At 36.5% G+C, this 21,278-nt stretch overlaps 1 protein-coding gene and 1 pseudogene across 2 annotated transcripts; both read right to left on the bottom strand.

The window, feature by feature from the left end:
- Nucleotides 1-12,457: 12,457 nt before the first annotated feature.
- Nucleotides 12,458-18,109, bottom strand: LOC149528613 (uncharacterized; annotated as a pseudogene). Its single transcript, XR_016358413.1, has 6 exons — nt 17,066-18,109; nt 15,897-16,953; nt 15,629-15,694; nt 15,050-15,283; nt 13,665-14,951; nt 12,458-13,091 (listed from the first exon to the last, which is right to left on the bottom strand). The product of XR_016358413.1 is annotated as an uncharacterized LOC149528613 (transcript).
- An 840-nt stretch (nt 18,110-18,949) lies between these two features.
- Nucleotides 18,950-20,705, bottom strand: LOC149528612 (uncharacterized). The gene is made up of 2 exons (XM_089808481.1): nt 20,225-20,705; nt 18,950-20,061 (listed from the first exon to the last, which is right to left on the bottom strand). Exons 1-2 carry the CDS (start codon nt 20,395-20,397, stop codon nt 19,782-19,784), a joined length of 453 nt encoding a protein of 150 aa, XP_089664607.1. The 5' UTR covers nt 20,398-20,705; the 3' UTR covers nt 18,950-19,781.
- Between the last annotated feature and the right edge of the window lie 573 nt (nt 20,706-21,278).

Below are 21,278 nucleotides of genomic sequence, written 5' to 3'. Positions count from 1 at the left end.
TGTATGATGGCCGACTTTGTAATTTTGTAAATTGGATTGATATATATGTAATGTATTGTATCATATCCAAATGTGCAATATATGAAGAAAAATGTGTAAGAATGCGAATGTGATCAAGCAGTAGATAAAGAGTATATTGTAAGGCCATATTAGAAAAGGAGCAACAGAGACATATCCATCACAGAAAGGTGATTAGTACTTCAAGGAATCTCTATCAGTAATTCAATTGTAAGTCAAAGATCTACTGTTTCATCCTAATAGGTGAACCAGTCAAAATCTTTTAACAAGGTAGACTTAACAGTCTTTCTTAAATCTTTTTACCCAATGCATACTTTATTGTGTGTTTGTAAAACTTCTAACAAGGTGGACCTAGCAGTCTGAATTGCTCCTAACATGGAAAATCATCAGAAGTGATCAATGTAAGTGTTAACAAGCCAACTTTATGCTATAGTATTGAAGTTTTGTGGGTATCATCCCCACCCTAGTTTTCCTTTCTATTTGGAAGGTTTTTAGGTCACCAAATCATTATGTTCAAGTGTTATGAATGTTTTATGTTTTCAGTTTCTCATGCATGCAATTAGATCAGTTTTGTTGAACTAAATGGTAATTAGACTATTGCAATTAAGATCTGTATTTGATAAAGTTTTTGAGGTTACTGATTCACCCCTCCCCTCTTAGTAATCGAGCACAGTTTTGAATATTTCCAACAAAACAAGTGTAAATGAATTTGAAGCATGAAGAAATCAAACTACAAACAATGACCTTCATAGAATTTTCATCTTAAAGAAAAATAAACAAATGAAAGAACTTGAAGCAAACCATATACATGAATCTTATTGTTTCCTAAATGAGCACTATAGGAAAGCTGACTCACAATAACAACTTTTCAAAATCTTTCTCCAATTCGAGCCTTATTCTCAAGATCAAGCTAGGGAATCATTTTGAGGATTTTTGAAACATATTTTAAGCTTTTATGAATCGGTTTTGCATGTGTATGATGTCATTTATTATGGGGGAGACATTTTAACATAAGGAAATGTGTTAAAATGTTAACAATGGGATGTCATTTTAATGATAAAGATATGTCTTTTAATGTAAAGGGGAAAGTGATGTTAGAAGGCTAAGGTGTATTTATAGGGGGGCATTAAAAAAATTTATGTGAGGGGATGTTTATTTTGTATTTTCATCATTATTGTAAAACATTTAATAAAATGATCATAATAATTCATTTTATTTCATTGCTATTTCAAATACAAAATTGGGGGGAATTCATCAAGAGAAATTGTGCAAGTTTTGGAAAGGAGATACACGTTACCAATAGATTGTATGAGGGTAGTTGTCATTCCTTTTTTGGAAGTATCATCTTTGGGATATTTGGAGTAGTTTTGTTGGTTTTTCGGAGGCACCTTCCTTGTATGTTCCTAGATTTGTTGGAGGTGATAGATGTTGTTGGATACAATTGTTCAATTGTGTGTTGTCTTTGATGTCACACAAATGTCATATCAGTCATCAGATAGTGTCTATCGAGCTCAGAAGGTCAGCAAGGCAAAGGATAGTGTCTACCGAACTCAAAAGGTCAACAAGGCAAAGGATAGTGTTTACTGAGCTCAAAAGGTCTGATGCAGGAGCATCTGTCAGCAAAGCAAAGGATAGTGTCTTCCAAGCTCAGAAGGTCAGCAAGGCAAAGGATAATGTTTACCGAGCTTTCAAGGTAATCAAAAAAATTTAATGCTTACCTAGTTCACTCGATCATCAAAGGTAATTTGGAAGAAGCAGTTCTTACCGAGTTCACTTGGTCATCAAAGGTAATTTGGAAGAAGCAGTTCTTACTGAGGGATTCAGTTCTATCCAAGCAAACTCGGCAGCCAAAGGATTTTAAGCATATTCCAATGTTAACCGAGTCAAGATGGTTAACTCAGGAAATTTTCAAAAGCAGTATTTACCGAGCAGGGTCGGCCAGTAAAGGATTTCATTGTCTTATGAAATAACGTTTATTTGTTTAGAAGTAATATCTGTAGCTGAATGATGAATGGTTTATTGGTAAATGTAACATGTAAATGGGCTGACTTGACAATCTGAATAGTATAAGTAAGAGGTCAAGTTGTGAATTCTGCAATGTGTGTATGAAGAGTGGAACAAATGAGATATGAGGTCTGATTATTGTGGAAGTGAATTTGAAGGATGATCAGAGATCCTTGAGGAGCAGCAGAGCCATATTTGATCAAGAAGGATTTAATGAAGCAAAACAAAGACCTGTAATTAGCAAATTCGGTTGCATCTTGTTCAAGTTAATTCATTGTTGCTTTCTAACTATTGTAGCAGTGATTTCAAATCTCTTAATAGAATTGGTTTAACAGCCATTTTGTAAATCCTCTAACAAGGTGACTGTTCAGTTGAATTGTTCTAAAGACCTCTAGCAAGGCCACTCCTAACATGGTGATTAAATCTTCTAACAAGGTCACACCTAACAGTGTGTATCGTAACCTTTAACAGGGTTAGCTCCTATCAAGGCTCACTTCAGAAGAGTGAAAAATTGGTGACTAGTTACTTGGTGGTTTTTCCCATATTGGGTTTCCACGTTAAATCTGGTGTCTCTTGTGTTCACTTTGTTTTCATTTACATGCATGAATGCTTGAAGATAAGTAATAATTTAATTTACCGAGTTACAGCATTTGTTTACCAACTATCAGCAGTAACTAGATCTTTAAGACATCTAAGGGATCTATGGATTAATTTTTGTTAGTAACTGATTCACCCCCCCTCTCAGTTACTCTATCTTTAATCCCAACAATTGGTATAAGAGCTTTTGGTGCTTACAGGAAAAGATTTCAAGGATCTAAGCTAAAAATCGAGATGTCTTACAAAAGAGAAATTCCAAGACTTAACAGGGACAACTTCTCAGCATGGCAAGGACTGATGAGGCTTCATCCGGCTTCTATTGGTGATACAGGGTTGTAGTACCTTGATGAAAAATATGAAGAACCTTCTGGTACATTATCTGTCAATGATATTGCTGAAAAGAAGACTCACAATAACATGATGATAGATATAGCATTTGCTCTGAGTTATGAAGAATTTGATGATATCAAGGAGTGCAAAACTGCCTTTGAAATGTGGAACAAGTTGAAAGAAATCTATGGAGGAGATGATAATGTGAGAAGAGCCAAAGTAGAAAGTTTGAGAGGACAATTTGATCAAATGAGGATGAGAAAGGATGAAAACATTGCAAAGTATGTTGAGAGAGTTAAAGCATGTGTTAGTGCAATCAAAACATCTAGAGGAGATATTGGTGAGGAGACAGTTATAAGTAAAGTTCTTAGAACTCTACTTCCTATTTATGCAATCAGAGTCTGCGATTCAGGAAAGAAGATGTAAGGCAAATCATAAAATAAATTTAGAGGCCATAGTTGGAAGATTGACTGCATTTGAGCTAGACAACTATGCCAATTATGTTCCAGCTGCCAAGAACGTTGAATCAACATTTGAAGCCAAACTTTCACTCAAAGAAAAAATGAAAAAGATGAAGGGTCCACAATCAGACAGTGATGAAGAATCAGAACAAAGTTCAGACAGTGATCTTGAGGTGGTTGAAGCTCTGCTAGCAAAAAAATATTCAAGAGGCAAAGAGAAATACAAAGGTAAGGTTCCTCTAATCTGTTTCTCTTGTGAAGAAATTGGACATATTGCTGCTAGATGCCCAAATAAGCAAGACAAAGATGAGAAAAAAGGTCACAAATACAATAGAAAAAAGGACTTCAAATCATTCAAGGATAAAGGTAAGAAAACATGTTTTATGGCTAAAAATTCTAATGATTCTGATGATGAAAAAGAAGATGAAATTGTCTACATTGCTGTGAAAGATGAGTCTGATAATGATGAGAAAATGACACTCATTTCTCATACGAGCAAAAATGATACATGAATCATAGATAGTGGTTGTTCTCATCACACAACTGGTGATAAAACTAAGTCTGAATACTTTGAAGACTATGATGGTGGCAGTGTAAGATTTGATAACAATAAACCTTGTTGTATAAGAGGAAAAGGAAGAATCTTACTAACCAAAGAACTTGTATGTGATAATGCATATTGGGTAGAAGGACTAAAGCACAATTTATTGAGTGTGGCACATCTACTCAATAATGGAATCAAAGTAGAATTTATGCATGGAAAAGCAAGATTGCTGGATGGCAAAGGAAAGCTGATTGGATTTGGCACTCAAACAAAAGGTAACTTATTTTATCTTGAACTTGGTGAATGTTCATGTTTCATTGCTCAAATTGAAGAAAGTTGGTTATGGCATAGGAGGTTGTGTCATGTAAATTTTGACAACTTAATAAAAACTAGTAAATTCAAAAACTAAGAGGTATTCCTAACATAAAAAAAACCTGAGGTTGGTCTATGCAAGAATTGTCAAATTGGTAAAATGGGAAAAACTAGTTTTAAAAGCAAGAACTATCAGACTGGAGAAGTTTTAGAAATTGTGCATACTGATTTGTGTGGACCTATTGGCATTGAAAGTTATACTAGTGAAAAATTCTTCATTCTATTTGTTGATGATTATTCAAGAATGATGATTGTCATGTACCTTAGAGAGAAATCAGAAGCATTTGAAAATTTCAAATAGTATTTGGCTAGAGTAGAAAAGGAAACAAGAAAAAGACTAAAATGCTTAAGGTCTAACAGAGGTGGTGAATTCATTTCACATGAGTTCAATAACTTTTGCATTGAAAGGGGAATCAAAAGACAGGTTTCAGCACCCAAAACTCCTCAACAAAATGGAATAGCAGAAAGAAGGAACAGATCTATAATGGATTGTGCAAGAATCTTAATGATTGAGAAAGACATTGCTATCAAATACTGGAAGGAAGCTATCAACATTACAGTTCATACCTTGAACCGAGTAGAGCTGAAAAAGGACTCATTCAAAACACCCTATGAGTTGTGGTATGGCTACAAACTCAATGTAAGTTATCTAAAAGTATTTGGAAGAAAATGTTACATTTTGAAAGAATTTATAAAAAGTAAATTTGATGTAAAGAGTGATGAAGGAATATTTTTGGAATACTCTTGCAAAAGCAAAGCATATAGATGTTTGAACTTATCTACTCACAAAATTATAGAAAGTGCAGATGTGAAAGTTGATGAGTTTGCAGAAAGAATAGAAAAAAAAAGCAAAAAAGAACTTGAAGACTACAGAAGATTCATTTACATTAAACCTGATACAATGCCAAGTATACCTATTATTCAGGAATCCTCAACTCCAGAATCTTCAGTTACTGAGTCACAAGAAGTTCAAACCGAGCTAATACCTCTCGAGCTGCAAGAACTTGAGTTGCAAATAGAAGCTACCGAGCTAGCATCTACCGAGCTCGAGCAACTAGAATCAGAACCAGAAGTTGAGACACAGAAGGATAACAATGCAAGTCATTCAAAAGGCAAGGAATCCGTGTTGGCCAAGTATGTCAAAAAGCATCATGCGCTATATCATATCATTGGTGATAAATCATAAGGAACAATGACAATAACTAAGTTGAAAGGCACTTGTTTACTTGTTGATTTTGAACCTAAAAATGTCAAAGATGCACTAGACAATGAAAGTTGGATTGAAGCTATGAATGAAGAAATAGAACAAATAGAGAAAAACAAAACATGGACTTTTGTACCTAGACTCAAAGATAAGAATGTGATTGGAACAAAGTGGGTATTCAGAAACACACTAAATGAAGATGGTAAGGTATCAAGAAACAAAGCTAGACTAGTATGCAAGGGATACTCTCAAGAAGAAGGTATAGACTATGGAGAAACTTTTTCTCCTATTGCAAGATTGGAAGGTGTTAGAACCTTACTTGCGTATGCTGCATTCAAAGGATACAAAGTTTACCAGATGGATGTCAAGTCAACATTTTTCAATGGCATATTGGAGGAAGAGGTTTACATTGACCAGTTTGAAGGTTTTGTTGATCTAGACAAGGACATGGTCTGCAAATTGCATAAAGCATTATATGGTCTGAAACAAGCCCCTAGAGCATGGTATGAAAGATTGCATAACTATCTTATTTAGATTGGTTTTCAAAGAACTAATGACAACAACAGTTTGTACATAAAGGAAGGACTAGATAATAAGATTGTCTTGGCAGAAATATTTTTAGATGATACTTTGTTCATAGGAAATGATGATCTTTGCAAAGAATTTTCAGAACAAATGAACAAGGAATTTGAAATGTCTATGTTTGGTGAGATAAAATTCTTTGTTGGTCTTGATAAAATTCTTTGTTAATCTTCAAATTCAGCATAATAAGAATGACATTTACATCACTCAATCTAAATACATCAAGGAGATACTAAAAAAGTTTGGTATGGAAGACTGCAAACCAATTAGGACTCCTATGTGTACTGGATTAAAACTCACCAAGGATGATAAATCAAAGGAAGTGGATCAGACATTGTATAGATCTATGATTGGAAAGTTGCAATATGTAATGCACACAAGACCAGACATTACCCTTGCAGTACGGATTGTAGCAAGATTCTCAGCAAAATCAAAAGAAAATCACATGATGGCAATCAAAAGGATCATGAGATACTTAAAAGGAACTGAAGAATATGGATTATGGTATAAACTTGGAGGAAAATTAGATTTAAAGGTGTTCACTGATGCAGATTGGGCAAGAAATATTGATGACAGAAAAAGCACAAGTGGAGGAGCTCTCTTTCTCGAAAAAAGGTTGGTTTCTTGGACAAGCAAAAAGCAGAATTGTACATCTCAATCTACAGCAGAGGCTGAATATGTTGCAGCAGCTGTAAATTACTCAAACATTGTGTGGTTTAAACAATTATTGGAAGGTATGAAGCAAGAAACCAAAGAACCAGTTGTTATGTTTTGTGATAACACAAGTGCAATTAACATCTCCAAAAATCCAATAATGCATTCAAAAACCAAACATATTGCCATAAAGTATCACTTTGTTAGAGAATTGGTGCAAGAAAATGAAATAAGATTGGAATATGTGCATACAAAGGAACAAATTGCTGACATATTCACAAAGCCTTTACCTAAGGATGCATTCTTGTATCTAAGGGGTAAGTTAGGAGTCATTCCCCTATTTGAAGCTCACTAAAATACAATTTTAGTGATGCATCAACAGGAACAGAATTGAAGATCTATCAGTTGATGCAACAAACCAATGAAGACATTGCATATGAATCAGTACATCAAGTACAATGTTATTCAGTTGTTTTGAGTTATCTTTGGCATGTGTTGTCAAAGAGGGAGAATATATACTGTCATATATGTCATATCTTTTTGAAATTTGCAAATAATAAGAGTTTTTGTAAGAGGGAGAAATTATTATGAAAGAGGGAGTATTTTGTCATTAAAAGACTTGTTTTCAAAATTGATTCTGCTATGACATGTGTTGCCATCAATGCCAAAGAGGGAGATTGTTGGATACAATTGTTCAATTGTGTGTTGTCTTTGATGTCACACAAATGTCATACCAGTCATCAGATAGTGTCTACCGAGCTTAGAAGGTCAGTGAGGCAAAGGATAGTGTCTACTGAGCTCAGAAGGTTAGCAAGGCAAAGGATAATGTTTACTGAGCTTTCAAGGTAATCAACGAAATTTAGTTCTTACCGAGTTCACTCGGTCATCAAAGGTAATTTGGAAGAAGCAGTTCTTACTGAGGGATTCAGTTCTATCCAAGCAAACTCGGCAACCAAAGGATTTTAAGGATATTGCAATGTTAACCGAGTCAAGATGGTTAACTCAAGAAATTTCCAGAAGCAGTACTTACCGAGCAGGGTCGGTCAGTAAAGGATTTTATTGTCTTATGAAATAACGTTTATTTATTTAGAAGTAATATCTGTAGCCGACTAATGAATGGTTTATTGGTAAATCTAACATGTAAATGGGCTGACTTGACAATCTGAATGGTATAAGTAAAAGGTCAAGTTGCGAATTTTGCAATGTGTGTATGAAGAGTGAAATAAATGAGATATGAGGACTGATTATTGTGGAAGCGAATTTGAAGGATGATCAGAGATCCTTGAGGAGCAGCAGAGCCATATTTGATCAAGAAGGATTTAACGAAGCAAAAGAGAGACCTGTAATCAGCAAATTCAGTTGCATCTTGTTCAGGTTAATTCATTGTTGCTTTCTAACCATTGTAGCAGTGATTTCAAATCTCTTAATAGAGTTGGTTTAATAGCCATTTCGTAAATCCTCTAACAAGGTGACAGTTCAGTTGAATTGTTCTAAAGACCTCTAGCAAGGCCACTCCTAACAGGGTGATTAAATCTTCTAATAGGGTCACACTTAACAGTGTGTATTGTAACCTTTAACAGGGTTGGCTCCTAACAGGGCTCACTTCAGAAGAGTGAAAAATTGGTGACTAGTTACTTGGTGGTTTTTCCCATATTGGGTTTCCACATTAAATCTGGTGTCTCTTGTGTCCACTTTGTTTTCATTTACATGCATGAATGCTTGAAGATAAGTAATAATTTAATTTACCGAGTTACAACATTTGTTTACCGAGTATCAACAGTAACTAGATCTTTAAGACATCTAAGGGATCTGTGGATTAATTTTTGTTAGTAACTAATTCACCCCCCCTCTCAGTTGCTCTATCTTTAATCCCAACAGATGTGATTCCAAAATTTGGTCAAGATGCAGATTTGGGCTTGAGGGCTATACATTCCCATCTCTTTTAGTTAGTTCTTGTATTCTACCTCCTTTGAGGTCAAGTTCTTTGGACCCCGTTTCAGCATGAGATCGACCCACCTTCCTAGAGTGGCCAAGGGCATGGGCTCTCTCGCCCTTTTAGAGAGACAATGCTTCAGACACCACTTCCAGGACACTACATCCAAGTTATCTCTCTTGACCTCTCTAGTTAGACCCACAGTTCTTTATGGTGCGGTTGTCTAGGGACCATCTCTTCTTGATTCTGATTGGACCGTGATCGAGCAAGTGCAGACCCTTCCCCTTTGTCGGATTATCTATTGCCACCACTACACTCCATAGAGTATTGTTTTGGCTGAGTTTGTGGCCCACCCTTTCTAACTTAGCACTATTTTTGACTTGATTTGGTTCATTCACTGCCTCAAAGACTTTGTGGATTCAACCGACTTAGATACTCATACCTTCCTTATTGTTCCTATGTAGATATTGCCAACTCGAAGGGGACGACTAAGGCTCGTTCCCAGTATACCCAGGCCACTACCTTACTGAGCTCAATCAAGTTGACATCGATCATCTTCTTCCATACCAGTTCTCCTTGGATGCCTCACCTATCTCCTCCCTTCTCATCAGGAGTTGAATGGACATGTTAGACTCGACATTTACAGGCAGTACATCTCCACAACTTGGATCAGCCCTCCTAGTGGTCTACGCCCTTGGATGGCCTTCTACTCTAAGCACTTTCTGGAGATCCATGATGGTATTATTGTTCATCCCTCATATTTCAGTCGGCATTGGAGCCACACCCTTCACATCGCCCTAAGGTCTTTTAGAGTTGGATCACATCGACTTCATTACTAGAATGATCACCACTTGATCAAAGAGCAACGTATGTGTCACCTTTGCACCATATTGTAGATAGAGACAAGGGCTCACTTCATCTTCAAGTGCCCCATCTATTATGAGATCAGAGGCAGGTTCCACTACCTTTTCAGAGATTACAGATCCCTGTCGACCTTTTTTAGTTACTCTAACCAGCGCTGCTTAGCACCCTACCTCAGGGAAGCCTCCCAGCTCACAGACCATACTTCATAGATCATGTTTCCTCATAACCAAACCTTAGATTAGCTCATCACTAACTTTTTTCCTTCCATGTCCACTGGTAGGGGCATGAAACGACCACACACACCCTTCTCTAGATACACCAAATTGGTTAGACCTCGGCATGGGCTGCTCAAATGGCGACACCCTAACCCCACTACTACTCAGAGACACAGATAGTGTCGGGCTCTGACTCTTGCTCGTCCCAAGCCTTATCTTTTTGTGTCGGATTTCTTTGTACCTAGAAAGGATTGTTGATCCTTCTCTCTTTTATTTTTTATTTTTTTTTCCTTGGATGCCTTTTGGTGCTCCTGCTATTCTTTTTTTTTTTTCTGTATTGTTGTATCTTTCAATCCCATAGACCCTAGTTGGTCTCTTGTTGGACATTAATATCATTATCTTATCTTATCTTCTCTTATCCTTGAAGAGATAGTATTATTTGTAATTTATGTTCGTTGTATGATGTAGTTCTGAGCACTTTTCTCCATCTAATATATATACAATAGTGACCCTTTTAAAAAAAAAAATTCTATTCCTTGTTTTTTTTATAAGTTTTAGCTCTTTAAGTCTTTGTGATCTTTAGGGCCTTTTACTTCAATTTAAATGGTTAGTAGGCATGTGAAAAGTGAGCTTTCATGTTCAGGTATTACAATCTAGGTGCATTCCAATTTCAAGGTTGTGAATTTGACACCCTTACTTTAGATACTAGCACTTCTTTGTAGTACATGTATCAAGGGTTAGTAAAACCAATATGTGAGGCTATTGTATGGTTTTTTCAGTTGTGGGTTTTTCCTTTCAAGCTACATCATTTTTATAATATTAGTGAATCGCCTTGGTTTAAAAGTTTAGTCCATATTGTTTGTTTACTTCTATCCCTTTTCCTACCAAGTCTAGTTTAAGTTTAAATAGGTGATTCAAGGGAAGATCACCATGTATACCAAAGGTTGATCCTTATAATGACATATCCACAGACCAAGGTTCATCCCATGTTTCACTAGATCGTTGAAGGTTCATTTTAGCAAAAAGGTGCAATCTAGTTGATAACAGTTTCTAGTATGCCTAGTAGTTTCAAGCCATCACTTTGAGAAAGAGTGGCATATAAGTCTTGATATTTGGTATGAGCAACAATGGCATGTTTTTGAGAATCAATGTTATCATACTTGGTGAATCCTATCTTTGTTTTGTGTGAATCATATTTTTTAGCATATCAACAAAAATCAAACAAGGCAAACTAAAGATCCCTTTGTACCTAGACAGTTATCATCTCTTAGAAGGAAGAAGCCTAGGATAGCTAAGGATACACAACCTGTTACACCTTAGGTTATTTCTACTAATCATACTACTACTAGTACTTCTATTTATATCCCTACATACAACATTTTCCAATCCACCACTACCACCCTCATAAATAGTTCAAGTACATGTGAATCCTCACATGGCTTGGAATCATCCCTATGTGGCTTTTAATCAAGGAAACCCCTTGAATCTAAAACAACATGATGATATCCCTATTTAATCCCTTAAAAGGTTATCAATCTTCACCACGAATGATCAAACTATAACCATTGAGCATATAAGACATTGCAATCCTTTGTGGCCTCCATTAGATAATATGGTTGTAAAGTTGTTGGCAATATCACTAAAAGGGAAAGCTCTTCAATGGTTTAGGTGGTTAGCAGTCAATTCTATAACCATTTGGGATGAGTTGGGTAGTGCTTTGACTAGGTCATTTGAGGACAAGTTTGACCAGCTTTCCTTAGTGGAGCATTTGACCACTATCAAGAGGACATATCATGAACATATGATGGATTTCAACTTGAGGTCCCAAATGACCTAGAGTAGGATCTTGGAAGCAGTGAGACCCTCCAACCGGCATGCATTCCTGTGCTATCTAAGAGCCCTCAATAGCAAAATCATAATGATGATTTAATCTATGGAGGAAAATATTTTTCTAAGATCTTTTGAAATTGCCATAAGAACTCAAAACAAACTCATGCAAGCTGGAAAGATAGCCCTAAGGTCTCCAATGCCCATTTTTCCATAGTTACAATCTATTCTTGAAGCAATTCTAGTCTTGGCATCTATCCCACCTGTCTTAGTGCTTCCTTCTCTACCCATTGGCCTAGCTAGCCCATTATCTAACCAGTCCCAAGAGCTGAAAGAGATTAAAGAGTAGATTCAAAACATTCAAAAGAATTTGCCAAAAAATGGCATTGAGTTGGTTAGCATGAAAATCGACAATTTCAACAACCCTATCAAGCCCCTTATCAGTATAATAAACCCTCTTACCAAGCAAGCCAACAAGGCCAAGGGAGAAACTATAATTCTAGGACCAATCAGCCTTATAATTCTAGGCATTTAGTACCAGCATAAAATAATTTGGTACAAGATTATGAGTGGTTTTACGTGTGCAATCAAAAACACATTCAGAGTATCTATCCTAATGGGTTGATTGGCCAAGCCCTCATGGTGCAAAATAATGCTGTAGCTCAGAAGAATTGACCCAAGAGGCCCAAGCACAACAAAACCATTGGTCAAGATTTGCATCAATGTCTCAATACTTATCCAACACAATTCCAAATCGAAATTGTATTTTATTTTCATTATACAAGATATGTAACTTGTAAATATATTCTTCTCTTAAGATAACTATTGTAGTATTACATACTTATACCCCTATTATTGTTGCCCAAATAACTTTATTTTAATCTTTGAAAAAAATAACCATTGCACACCAAAATACCATTAGCAGTTACAAATTATCCCCGGGATCAAAATATTATTATTAGCATGAAATGCTTTGTAAAAGCGGCAATAATGCCTCCATTAGTCTTTGCTCTTCTCCACACGCGGCCAAAATTCTCTCCATTTCTACTTTTAGTGGCCCCGAAGTGCTGCCAAAGCGCCTCCTTTTGCTCGCGCGGGCAGCGAACAAGATTTGAGTAGTTGCAGTGAGCCATGTACAGCGTTGCGTGAAGACCCCTATCACTGCCCATCTCCCCTCTCCAATCTCCATCGAACATATCATTCCATCAGCGCGTGTATTCCGAGACAAGTCAAAAGATTTCCCTTGAGAGTGATCCACACAATTTATAACAAAGCAGAGCATAATGGCATTGCCATTAATGGAGGAATTGTTGAGCAGCAATTTTATCGGTTCTGAAAAAGCAAATTCAGAGGCACTAAATTTCAGATCGAGTGGTATTGAGGAGTCCACGACGAAGACATGTGGCGAGAGTATTGAGGAGTTGAGGAGTAGTGAGGACGCATCAGGGACCGCCCGCGTACACACTGTTATCTCAGCTGGCCACCTCTGCAAATTCCTTGCACCACTTGCACTCCATCAATGCACAATTGTAAACACTATTATGTTGATAAGTCAGATTTTTTGAGTCAAATTCATCTATTCATCTTTCATTAGAAGTGTTTATGAGAATGAATGAAATATTAAGCAATCTATTGTATCTAGGTGATGATAGTAGAGGTGAAGCTCTGGATGAATCACTGCTCATAAAATATGAGTATGAACAATTTGATTTGCAATTGATGAACTTAAGGAGCTTTCTAATGAATGATTGATAAGACACAATCCTTGCTAAAAGTGGAGGGCACTGTCTAAGGTGCCACACGAATGCATCTTATCATAGAAGAGTAAAAAACAGAGAGCAGGTGCATATATGTTACCCTCTAACTTTGACAAAAGCAAAATGAGTTTAATCATGGAACAATATGAATCAATGAATTTGACTCAAAAAAATACACAATATAAATCAAGAAATTTGACTCAAAAGCTATATAATTAAAAACTACACAATATAAATCAATGAATTTGACTCAAAAACTATACAATTAAATCCTAATAATAATATCAAGACTATTATATTACCTTCACGGTTTGAATGGAACTTGTGATAGCCGACCCCTTCTTTGCTCCGATTTCCATTTCTTTCAATTTCTCCATTCGCTCCAAACCTTCTATGGTCAGCATGACCTCCCCACAGGTCTGTAGACACAATTTTTCCAATACTCTGCAATCTTTCAAACCTTCAACTTTCTCGATTCTGCGGCTTCCTCGCACTTCCAATTCTCTGAGAGAAGTTAATCGTGCAAAGCTGCGAAGCACGGCCAACTGTGGATTTCTCAATAAGATTAGGCATTCAAGGCTTACTGGCAGTGCTTCGATCTGCGTTAAATGATCATTATCGCCAACATATAAACTCTCAAGGCGGGGGTAACGGTCTTCAGAAATTGAAATACTAAACACCTCTGTTTCCCATAGATTCACCTGCTTCAGGTTGCTCAATGGAAAAGATAATGACGCCGTCCCAAAATCTATTTGGCTGATTGGGCACCCCATTATCTCTAAATTCTCTAAGAGAGGAAGGGACGCGACAGAGAACGGTAAACATCTAAGCTTTGGACAACGACAAATTACAAAATTAGTCAGTGAGAACAAATCTGCAAGAGATATTGGCAAAGATTCCAGGTTGGGACAGCTCTTAATTGTAAGATGAGTCAAGCAGGACAAACGTCCAAGAGAGTTTGGCAAAGATTTCAGGTTGGAACACAGCTTAACTTTAAGATGAGTCAAGAAAGACAAATCTCCAAGGGAGTAAGGCAAACTTATCAACAGGTCACTCCCTATCCTCAGCTTTCGCAGCCTGCCTAGTTGACCGATTTCAATTGGTACCTCCCTTAACCTCTTCACACCGCCTAAATTGAGCATTCTCAAGGACGATTGACATGTGATGTGACGAGGCAACTCTTCCAATTGCATGCAATAAGAAATGTCCAGAAACTCCAGCTGTGTAATGTTTTGAAAATCATCTGACATAAATATGAGTCCTGTACAATAATGTAATCTGAGATGTTGCAGGAGAATCAAGTTCTTAAAAGAAATTGGTAAACTTTTCAACTCTGTGCACCAGGACAAATCTAGAAACCGTAGATTTGTCAAATCCCCGAATCTGCTGGGCAGTGATAATATTTTGCAGCTTTTTAATTCAAGGTGCTCTAGCTGTTGCAAGCAGCAAAAACTTTCTGGCAAACTCTCAATAGTATCGGTACTCTGGATTACTATCTTTTTCAACTCGTTGAGACACCCTATTGAATTTGGAAATCTTTGGAATTTTTTACAACAAGAAATAACCAACTCTCTTAACTGGAGAGGTGCCTGCAACAAATTTCCAAATAGATAAAAAGTAAAACATAATGCTTTTATTTAATAATTGAAATATAGATTCAATAGAGCAGAAAATGAAGACTGCTTACGTCGCTCTCAGCCTCCCACAACTCTTCAAAGTGATATTCCCTTCTGCTATGTGATTCAGAAAGTTGTAAGACCCTCATATTTTTCAGTGAAAGTCGTGGAGGAAGATTTCTCTGTCCAATATTGGACCAGCAGAGCCAGAGCGGCTCTATTGATACTTCACTCATTATTTGATTAAAATGATCTCCTGTAATCACTAAAAGCTTTAGCCCAGCTAAATAGGGTGTCAGCGCCTCCTGTAAGCAACGACCACAAAACTTCGATAAAATCACTAATTTTATCAACCTCTTGTAAGAGAATAATTCATGAGGAACATAATTCATAAGTATCATAGCATGTCTCAATAGCAATAATCTGTTAGATTCGGCAACAATTAACTTTATAATCTCAGTTGATGAATACGATGACTCATGAGTTCGTTGTTTTGTTCACTGTTCTTCAAACTGTGTTTCCTCCATTTGTAAGGAATATAAGTGTTATCTATGGAAAATATGAAATATTCAGAAAGACTTGATTTAATATAAACAATTTATAAAGAAGAAAACTGTAGATGGAGAAATAGAAATTGTAGACAAGCGTACTTTACATAACAACTGCTCTTCCTTCCCGTTCGGGGCAATCTCAATTCCTCGGACGTCACTCGTTTTCTAGAAGTAAAAACCAAAAAAATTATAAAATAAGTGATATATAAATATAAGAAATAATTTAGCTATTTGAATGCATACATTTATCTAAATCAATTTGACTGCAAAACTGACTAGGAAGAGCATATTTTAAACTCCTTGTTATCACACAAGTTCAGTAAACTTGAAACTTGACGAGTAGAAACAATATTTTCCTTAACCTTACCTTTACAATCTGCATAGGCAAACAAAGTCGAGACGGTGAGTGTTGATATGCAATGTCTCTTCCTAGATCTCTTAAGTGGTCATGCATTCTTATATAGTCATAATTATCAAATTCAACCAAACACTTATTTAAAAGTTTTTTCCAAGTATATAGACCACTCCACCCTGATCCATCCCAAACTTCAATTGCCACACTGATTTGTCTTCCTATAAAGAAACAAGCACTATCAAGGAATGCCTCCTTCTCTTCATCGTCAAGGGAATCATAACTTATTTTAAGTCTCTCTTTGATATCCTTAGGTAATGTTCTTGAGATCTTAAGAAGCGCAGACTCCCAATATGGTTTGGAGGGATTCCCATATAGCTGTGCTCCAAATACCTTCAAAGACAAGGGCAGTCCATTACAGGCTTCTATATATTTTTTAACAAGTTCCTCAAAACCATTAAGGGGATCAGGTTTTAAAAAAGCATGCCAACAAAATAATTGTTCAGCATAAGGTTGATCCAATCCTCTCATTTTATACACAGAGAATATGCCCCAAGATGTAAGAACATGATGTTCCCGAGTTGTGATGATAATGAGACTACCCCTTCCAAGGTTCCCTGTTGCAGGCAGCAGAGCATCCAATTGATCAACATGATCCACATCGTCCATGACAATAAGCACCTTAAAAGCCCTCAAATGCCTTCCTAGAAATCTCTTGCCTTGGTTTACACTGTCAAATGTTTCAATCACACCAAAGTCTTTAAGAAGTTGAACCTGCTTTTTGTGCAAAGCATCTTTAGCATCTCTAATATCAAAAATAAAACTAGATTTCTCCATAGATAAGGATCTTTTGTTATATAATTCTTTGGCAAGAGTGGTCTTGCCAGAACCACCCATTCCCCATATACCTACAATTTGTACACCCTGATCACCATCAGCAAGTTGGACCGTCTTTTCAAAATCATTTACTATTTCATCCAGACCTACTGGATGTTTTGCAACATCTAGTGGCACATTGCTTATTTCTTCCAGTACAATATTCACAATATTCTTCAACGCACTCATCACATCACTGAAAAAGAAAACAGAACATTGAAAAATCACACTATAAAACCAAAATTTAATTCCTTAAGACAAAGATAAATGCGTATTTCCTCAAGACAGATTTAATATGTAGTACATACTCATTATTCCGGATGAATTCGCCAGTATAGAACGAGACCTTGTAGAGTGCATCTTTCCATTCCTTGAGCTTTTCTGGCTTATACCTACCTTTCTCCTTATGCTTGTTAAAGGCAGCAACGTACACCCCTTTCTCATATCTAAGATCTGCAGGCTCCACACGGTAGAAAATAGGAATAATTTTGGCTCCGCTTCTCACCATCAAAGAGCTCCTCCAAGCACCAAGCCGATTCTGCATACCTCTGTGAAAAAATTGCTATATGAAGGGTAGCACCGCGGATTGTTGTCTGTAATGTTTGAGGCAAGAAATCGCCAGGTTCCAACTCCTTCGAATCTAAGAAAGCTTTGACCTTCATGTTATCAAGGATATCATAGATTCTGGTGGCCAAAGTTTTCTTGACATCTGGTCCCCTATGATTGATAAATACATCATAAGATTGCTTTTGGATGAGAGTTGAGGATCTACCCATAGCAGATGCAGACGGTGCCATTCCTTCAAAAGCCTCATTCTCTGGTATAGCTGAAGAAGATGCAAATGCAGGTGGTGTCGTTTCTTGAAAAGAACCCATTTCCTTATTCTCTGGGTTGGAACCAGAGGTGCCCGAAGTAGATGCAAAGGGTGCCATTTCTTGAAAAGGCTCTCTCTCTGGGTTACAACCAGAGGTAACCGAAGGAGATGCAGGCGGTGCCCTTCCTTGGAAAGCCTCATTCTGTGAATCGATACAGCCAGTGGTATCTGAAGTGGACGCCATGGAATTGGATACCATTGAACGCTGTGAAATAAAGACAGAAACCCAATCAAGACAGCATGAAAACAAGCCTCGAGAAGATGATGAAGCCGGCTCGCTGTCTGTTAGGCCAGAGGAGGCCAAAGTAGACGCCATAAGATATATCATTTGAAGACAGAGAAGGAATGAGAGAAAATCAGTGAAAGATCTGAATTTTGAGCGAGGTCAAACACCGAGAATAAGAGAACGCTAATTAGAAATGAAGCGAGTGAGGGGGTGTCATTTGTGTGATTTTTGGCGTCTTGAAGAGAGGAGGCGACGGTGATAGACAAGATGTGTGGCTTTCACAAAAAAATTGATTACGTTCGTAAGAAATAAAAAAAGAGTAAATTAGGTAAGTGAAAGACAACGTAGCCATGACGAAAAAAATTAGGAATGATGGGCTAAAAAATGGCAAAAAAATGGCATTAGCTAAGTTTCAGATAAGTACTAAACATTTTTAAAAAGTCAAATTCATTTATTTTCTCATATTTGTAAAAATATAATAATTTTTTAGACAAAATGTACTAAAGATTTTTAAAAAGTCAAATTTACTTATTTTTTCAGATTTGTTAAAATATAGTAATTTTTTCAATTTTTTTGTTGTTTTCCATCATAAAAAATGTAAATCATGAAGAACAAATGCTGAAAATTTCAATGAAATTCATTATATTTTTTATTTTTTGAAATTTGGTCAATAGTGCATTTTGTCGAGTAGATGTCCATAGAAAATGAGAAGTAACAAAATTAGTTATCAATAATGGAATCTTAACGGGAAAAAATTGGTTATCAATTATGTAAAGAGTCAAATACCAAGAATGGAGATAAGCAGTGACATTTATGGAAGACATTTAGATTAAAATATAGGTAAAGGTCAAATAAATTGTTTCATCAATAATGAAGAAGACACTTAGCAGCATGGAAACATAAGATAACATACTGAACAAGGTAGCATTTCAAATGTGTTATAGGAAACATTTCTCAACAATCTACCAATCGTGGGATCAGTAATCCTATTTCCACAAACATAATAACCGATGCTCATTGAAAGTATGATTCATATTCTCTGTTCAAGTTGAGCATAATGTATTCTCCAGTCAGAAGAGTTTCAGAGGGATATTTTGGTATTTGTGGTCTCCACTTATAGGGAATGGTAGTTTAATTCTTTTGTGGCAGGCAGCCATACAATGTACAACACAGTTTCTTAGAGGATCGACAAAAATGATTCCTAGAATCAAAAGAAAGAATATAAGTTCAGGTACAAATGATTTAGCTTGTGGTTATCCAGAGATTGAGTGTATTGAAAATCCCCAGTATAAGGGCTTAAAGCACTACCCCTGCTACCTTGACATAAGATTAATAGCAAGGAATGCACCATGATAGAGGACTTAGACTTGGAATTATGAGCATCAGCAGTGATAAAAGACACACGAGTTGCTTAGATGCATGGTTGGTAATGCTTAGCAACTGAACCAAAAATGGAGGATGAGGGAAATTGAAGTCCATTGGCAAAGTACATGCCAATCCATTTGGAAAGTACAATCCTCTTTGAAGCTTAAGTTTCAAGGTAATTAATGCTCCAAAAATTAGAAATCAAGACAATGCAATTACAAAAAAATAAGTTGCGCTAGGTTTTTCACCCAAAAGTTTCTGCCGGAGAAGATACTGTCCATTGTCTATGTTTTCCATTATTCTATTGTTTCAGGTTGTATATGCACTGCATCTAATGTACAGGTGAAGCAATGTGAGAGTCCTGGGTGGGTTTCACAGAATACATACCATTACTAATGATTCTTGACTAGGTAAGATCCCCCAAAATCAATACAAATCTAAACCCCTCAACCCAAACAAATGGAAGAAGGAAAACAATAGATAATGGCTCCACTCTAAAACCTAAATAAAGAATAAAAGCCTGAAAGCAGAGTAGGTTCTGGAAGTCAATGAGATGAGTTCAAGTGAAAATCGCTATGACATGCCACACCGAAATCCAGTTATGCCGATTCAGTCTAGGTGTGAGCACTGGGTGGTCACAACAAACAAAATTCATAATTTGTTTCCCGATTAAACTGCAATAAAACTCAGTCTTAAATAAACTGCTCCCCTTTTTGTGAAAACCTGAAAGCCAAGATTCGGTGAAGATGTTCCAGGTAAATTCAATGTTTTCGGAGCAGGGTACAGAAATCCGTTCCTCGCTCAATGAAAATCGAGGGTTTGAAGAGAGCATATTGAGCCTGTGAAAGGATGTACAATTCAAAAACAGCAACAGAATAACTCCACAACATCTTAGAAAAATAACAGGAAATGCTTAAAAACTAACACAAACGAGTTTCCAAATCTAAAACATGCCGTAAATAGAAGTCCCTAAATGAATTTGTCAATTAAATTTGTGCAAACCTGAAAGCCAAAATTAGGTGAAGATGTTCTGAGGTAGAAATCTGTGAAACCAACGCAGAGAATGGGTGGAAGATTGTCGGGCAACCACAGGCGTCGTCTTTTATATAGCACGTTGCGACAGTCTTGTTCAGGCGGCAACCAGCTTGGTGGAAGGAGGCATGTTTACCTGGCATGGCAACAATAAAACCCTTCTCCTCATCGCAATCTGATAAACACCTCTGTGGCCCAGCAAACAGCCATCCCGAGCTCCTTGATTCTCATTTTCGAGCCTGAGTTGTGGACCGTTGCTGCCAACAGCAGAGCCTAAGCTCCCACACCCGCAACTCATTGCAGCAATTTGATACATAGAAGAGTGATTTTGAATCAAAGGAGCGATGAGTTACTCTAATACATTAACAACTAACCAACTGTGTTTCAAGTGCACGCAGAACAGGAATTCGATCCCCAGCATAAGATACCAAATAATGAGGTTTTCAAGCTTGGGGTTCACGATAATGAGACATTTTTTTTCATTAATGATGAGATCAATGCACAGTACAGATAATGGGCATAGGGGAGAGGACCCAGTAGTGGTGAGGGCTAACTTCGTCAACATGTAGCTGCTACATGGGATGTCGTAAGACCTTCGTTTTTTTTTCCAAATGTAAAATGCACATTGAACTACCTACCTACAATTAAGGTTTGAAGGTATGACTCATCACGCAACTTGTTAAAATAGTGAACCTAGTGAAATGTGTCTAAAAAATGACTTTTTGAACATTCGACCAAAGGTTAATCAAAAAATCTTTACTAATTGAATTTAAAATTATCATTTATTGTTAATAAAGTATTGTATAACTATATGAAATGTAATACATATGCAACTTAAATGGACCAAATAGTTATTATTAATCATAAATATTTGTTATATATAACTTTTATATATAACACAAAAGGACAAATACTTCAACATAAAAAGATTATTTGTTGTTATAAAAATAACACATTATTATATAAAATACAACCTATATCCAACACATAGGGACCATTAGTTGGACACTAATTTTTTTTGACA

This window comes from Cupressus sempervirens, chromosome 11 (genome assembly GCF_028749045.1).
Source record: "Cupressus sempervirens isolate cs-2001-9-10 chromosome 11, ASM2874904v1, whole genome shotgun sequence".
Taxonomy (NCBI): Eukaryota; Viridiplantae; Streptophyta; class Pinopsida; order Cupressales; family Cupressaceae; genus Cupressus; species Cupressus sempervirens.
This window is presented reverse-complemented; position numbering and strand designations above follow the sequence as displayed.

Excerpts from the sequence above, each read along its gene's own strand:
- LOC149528612 (XM_089808481.1), bottom strand. The coding sequence starts at position 20,397 with ATGCCAGGTAAACATGCCTCCTTCCACCAAGCTGGTTGCCGCCTGAAC. Across the intron at positions 20,062-20,224 it reads CACCTAATTTTGGCTTTCAG|GCTCAATATGCTCTCTTCAA; the intron begins GTTTGCACAAAT and ends ATCCTTTCACAG.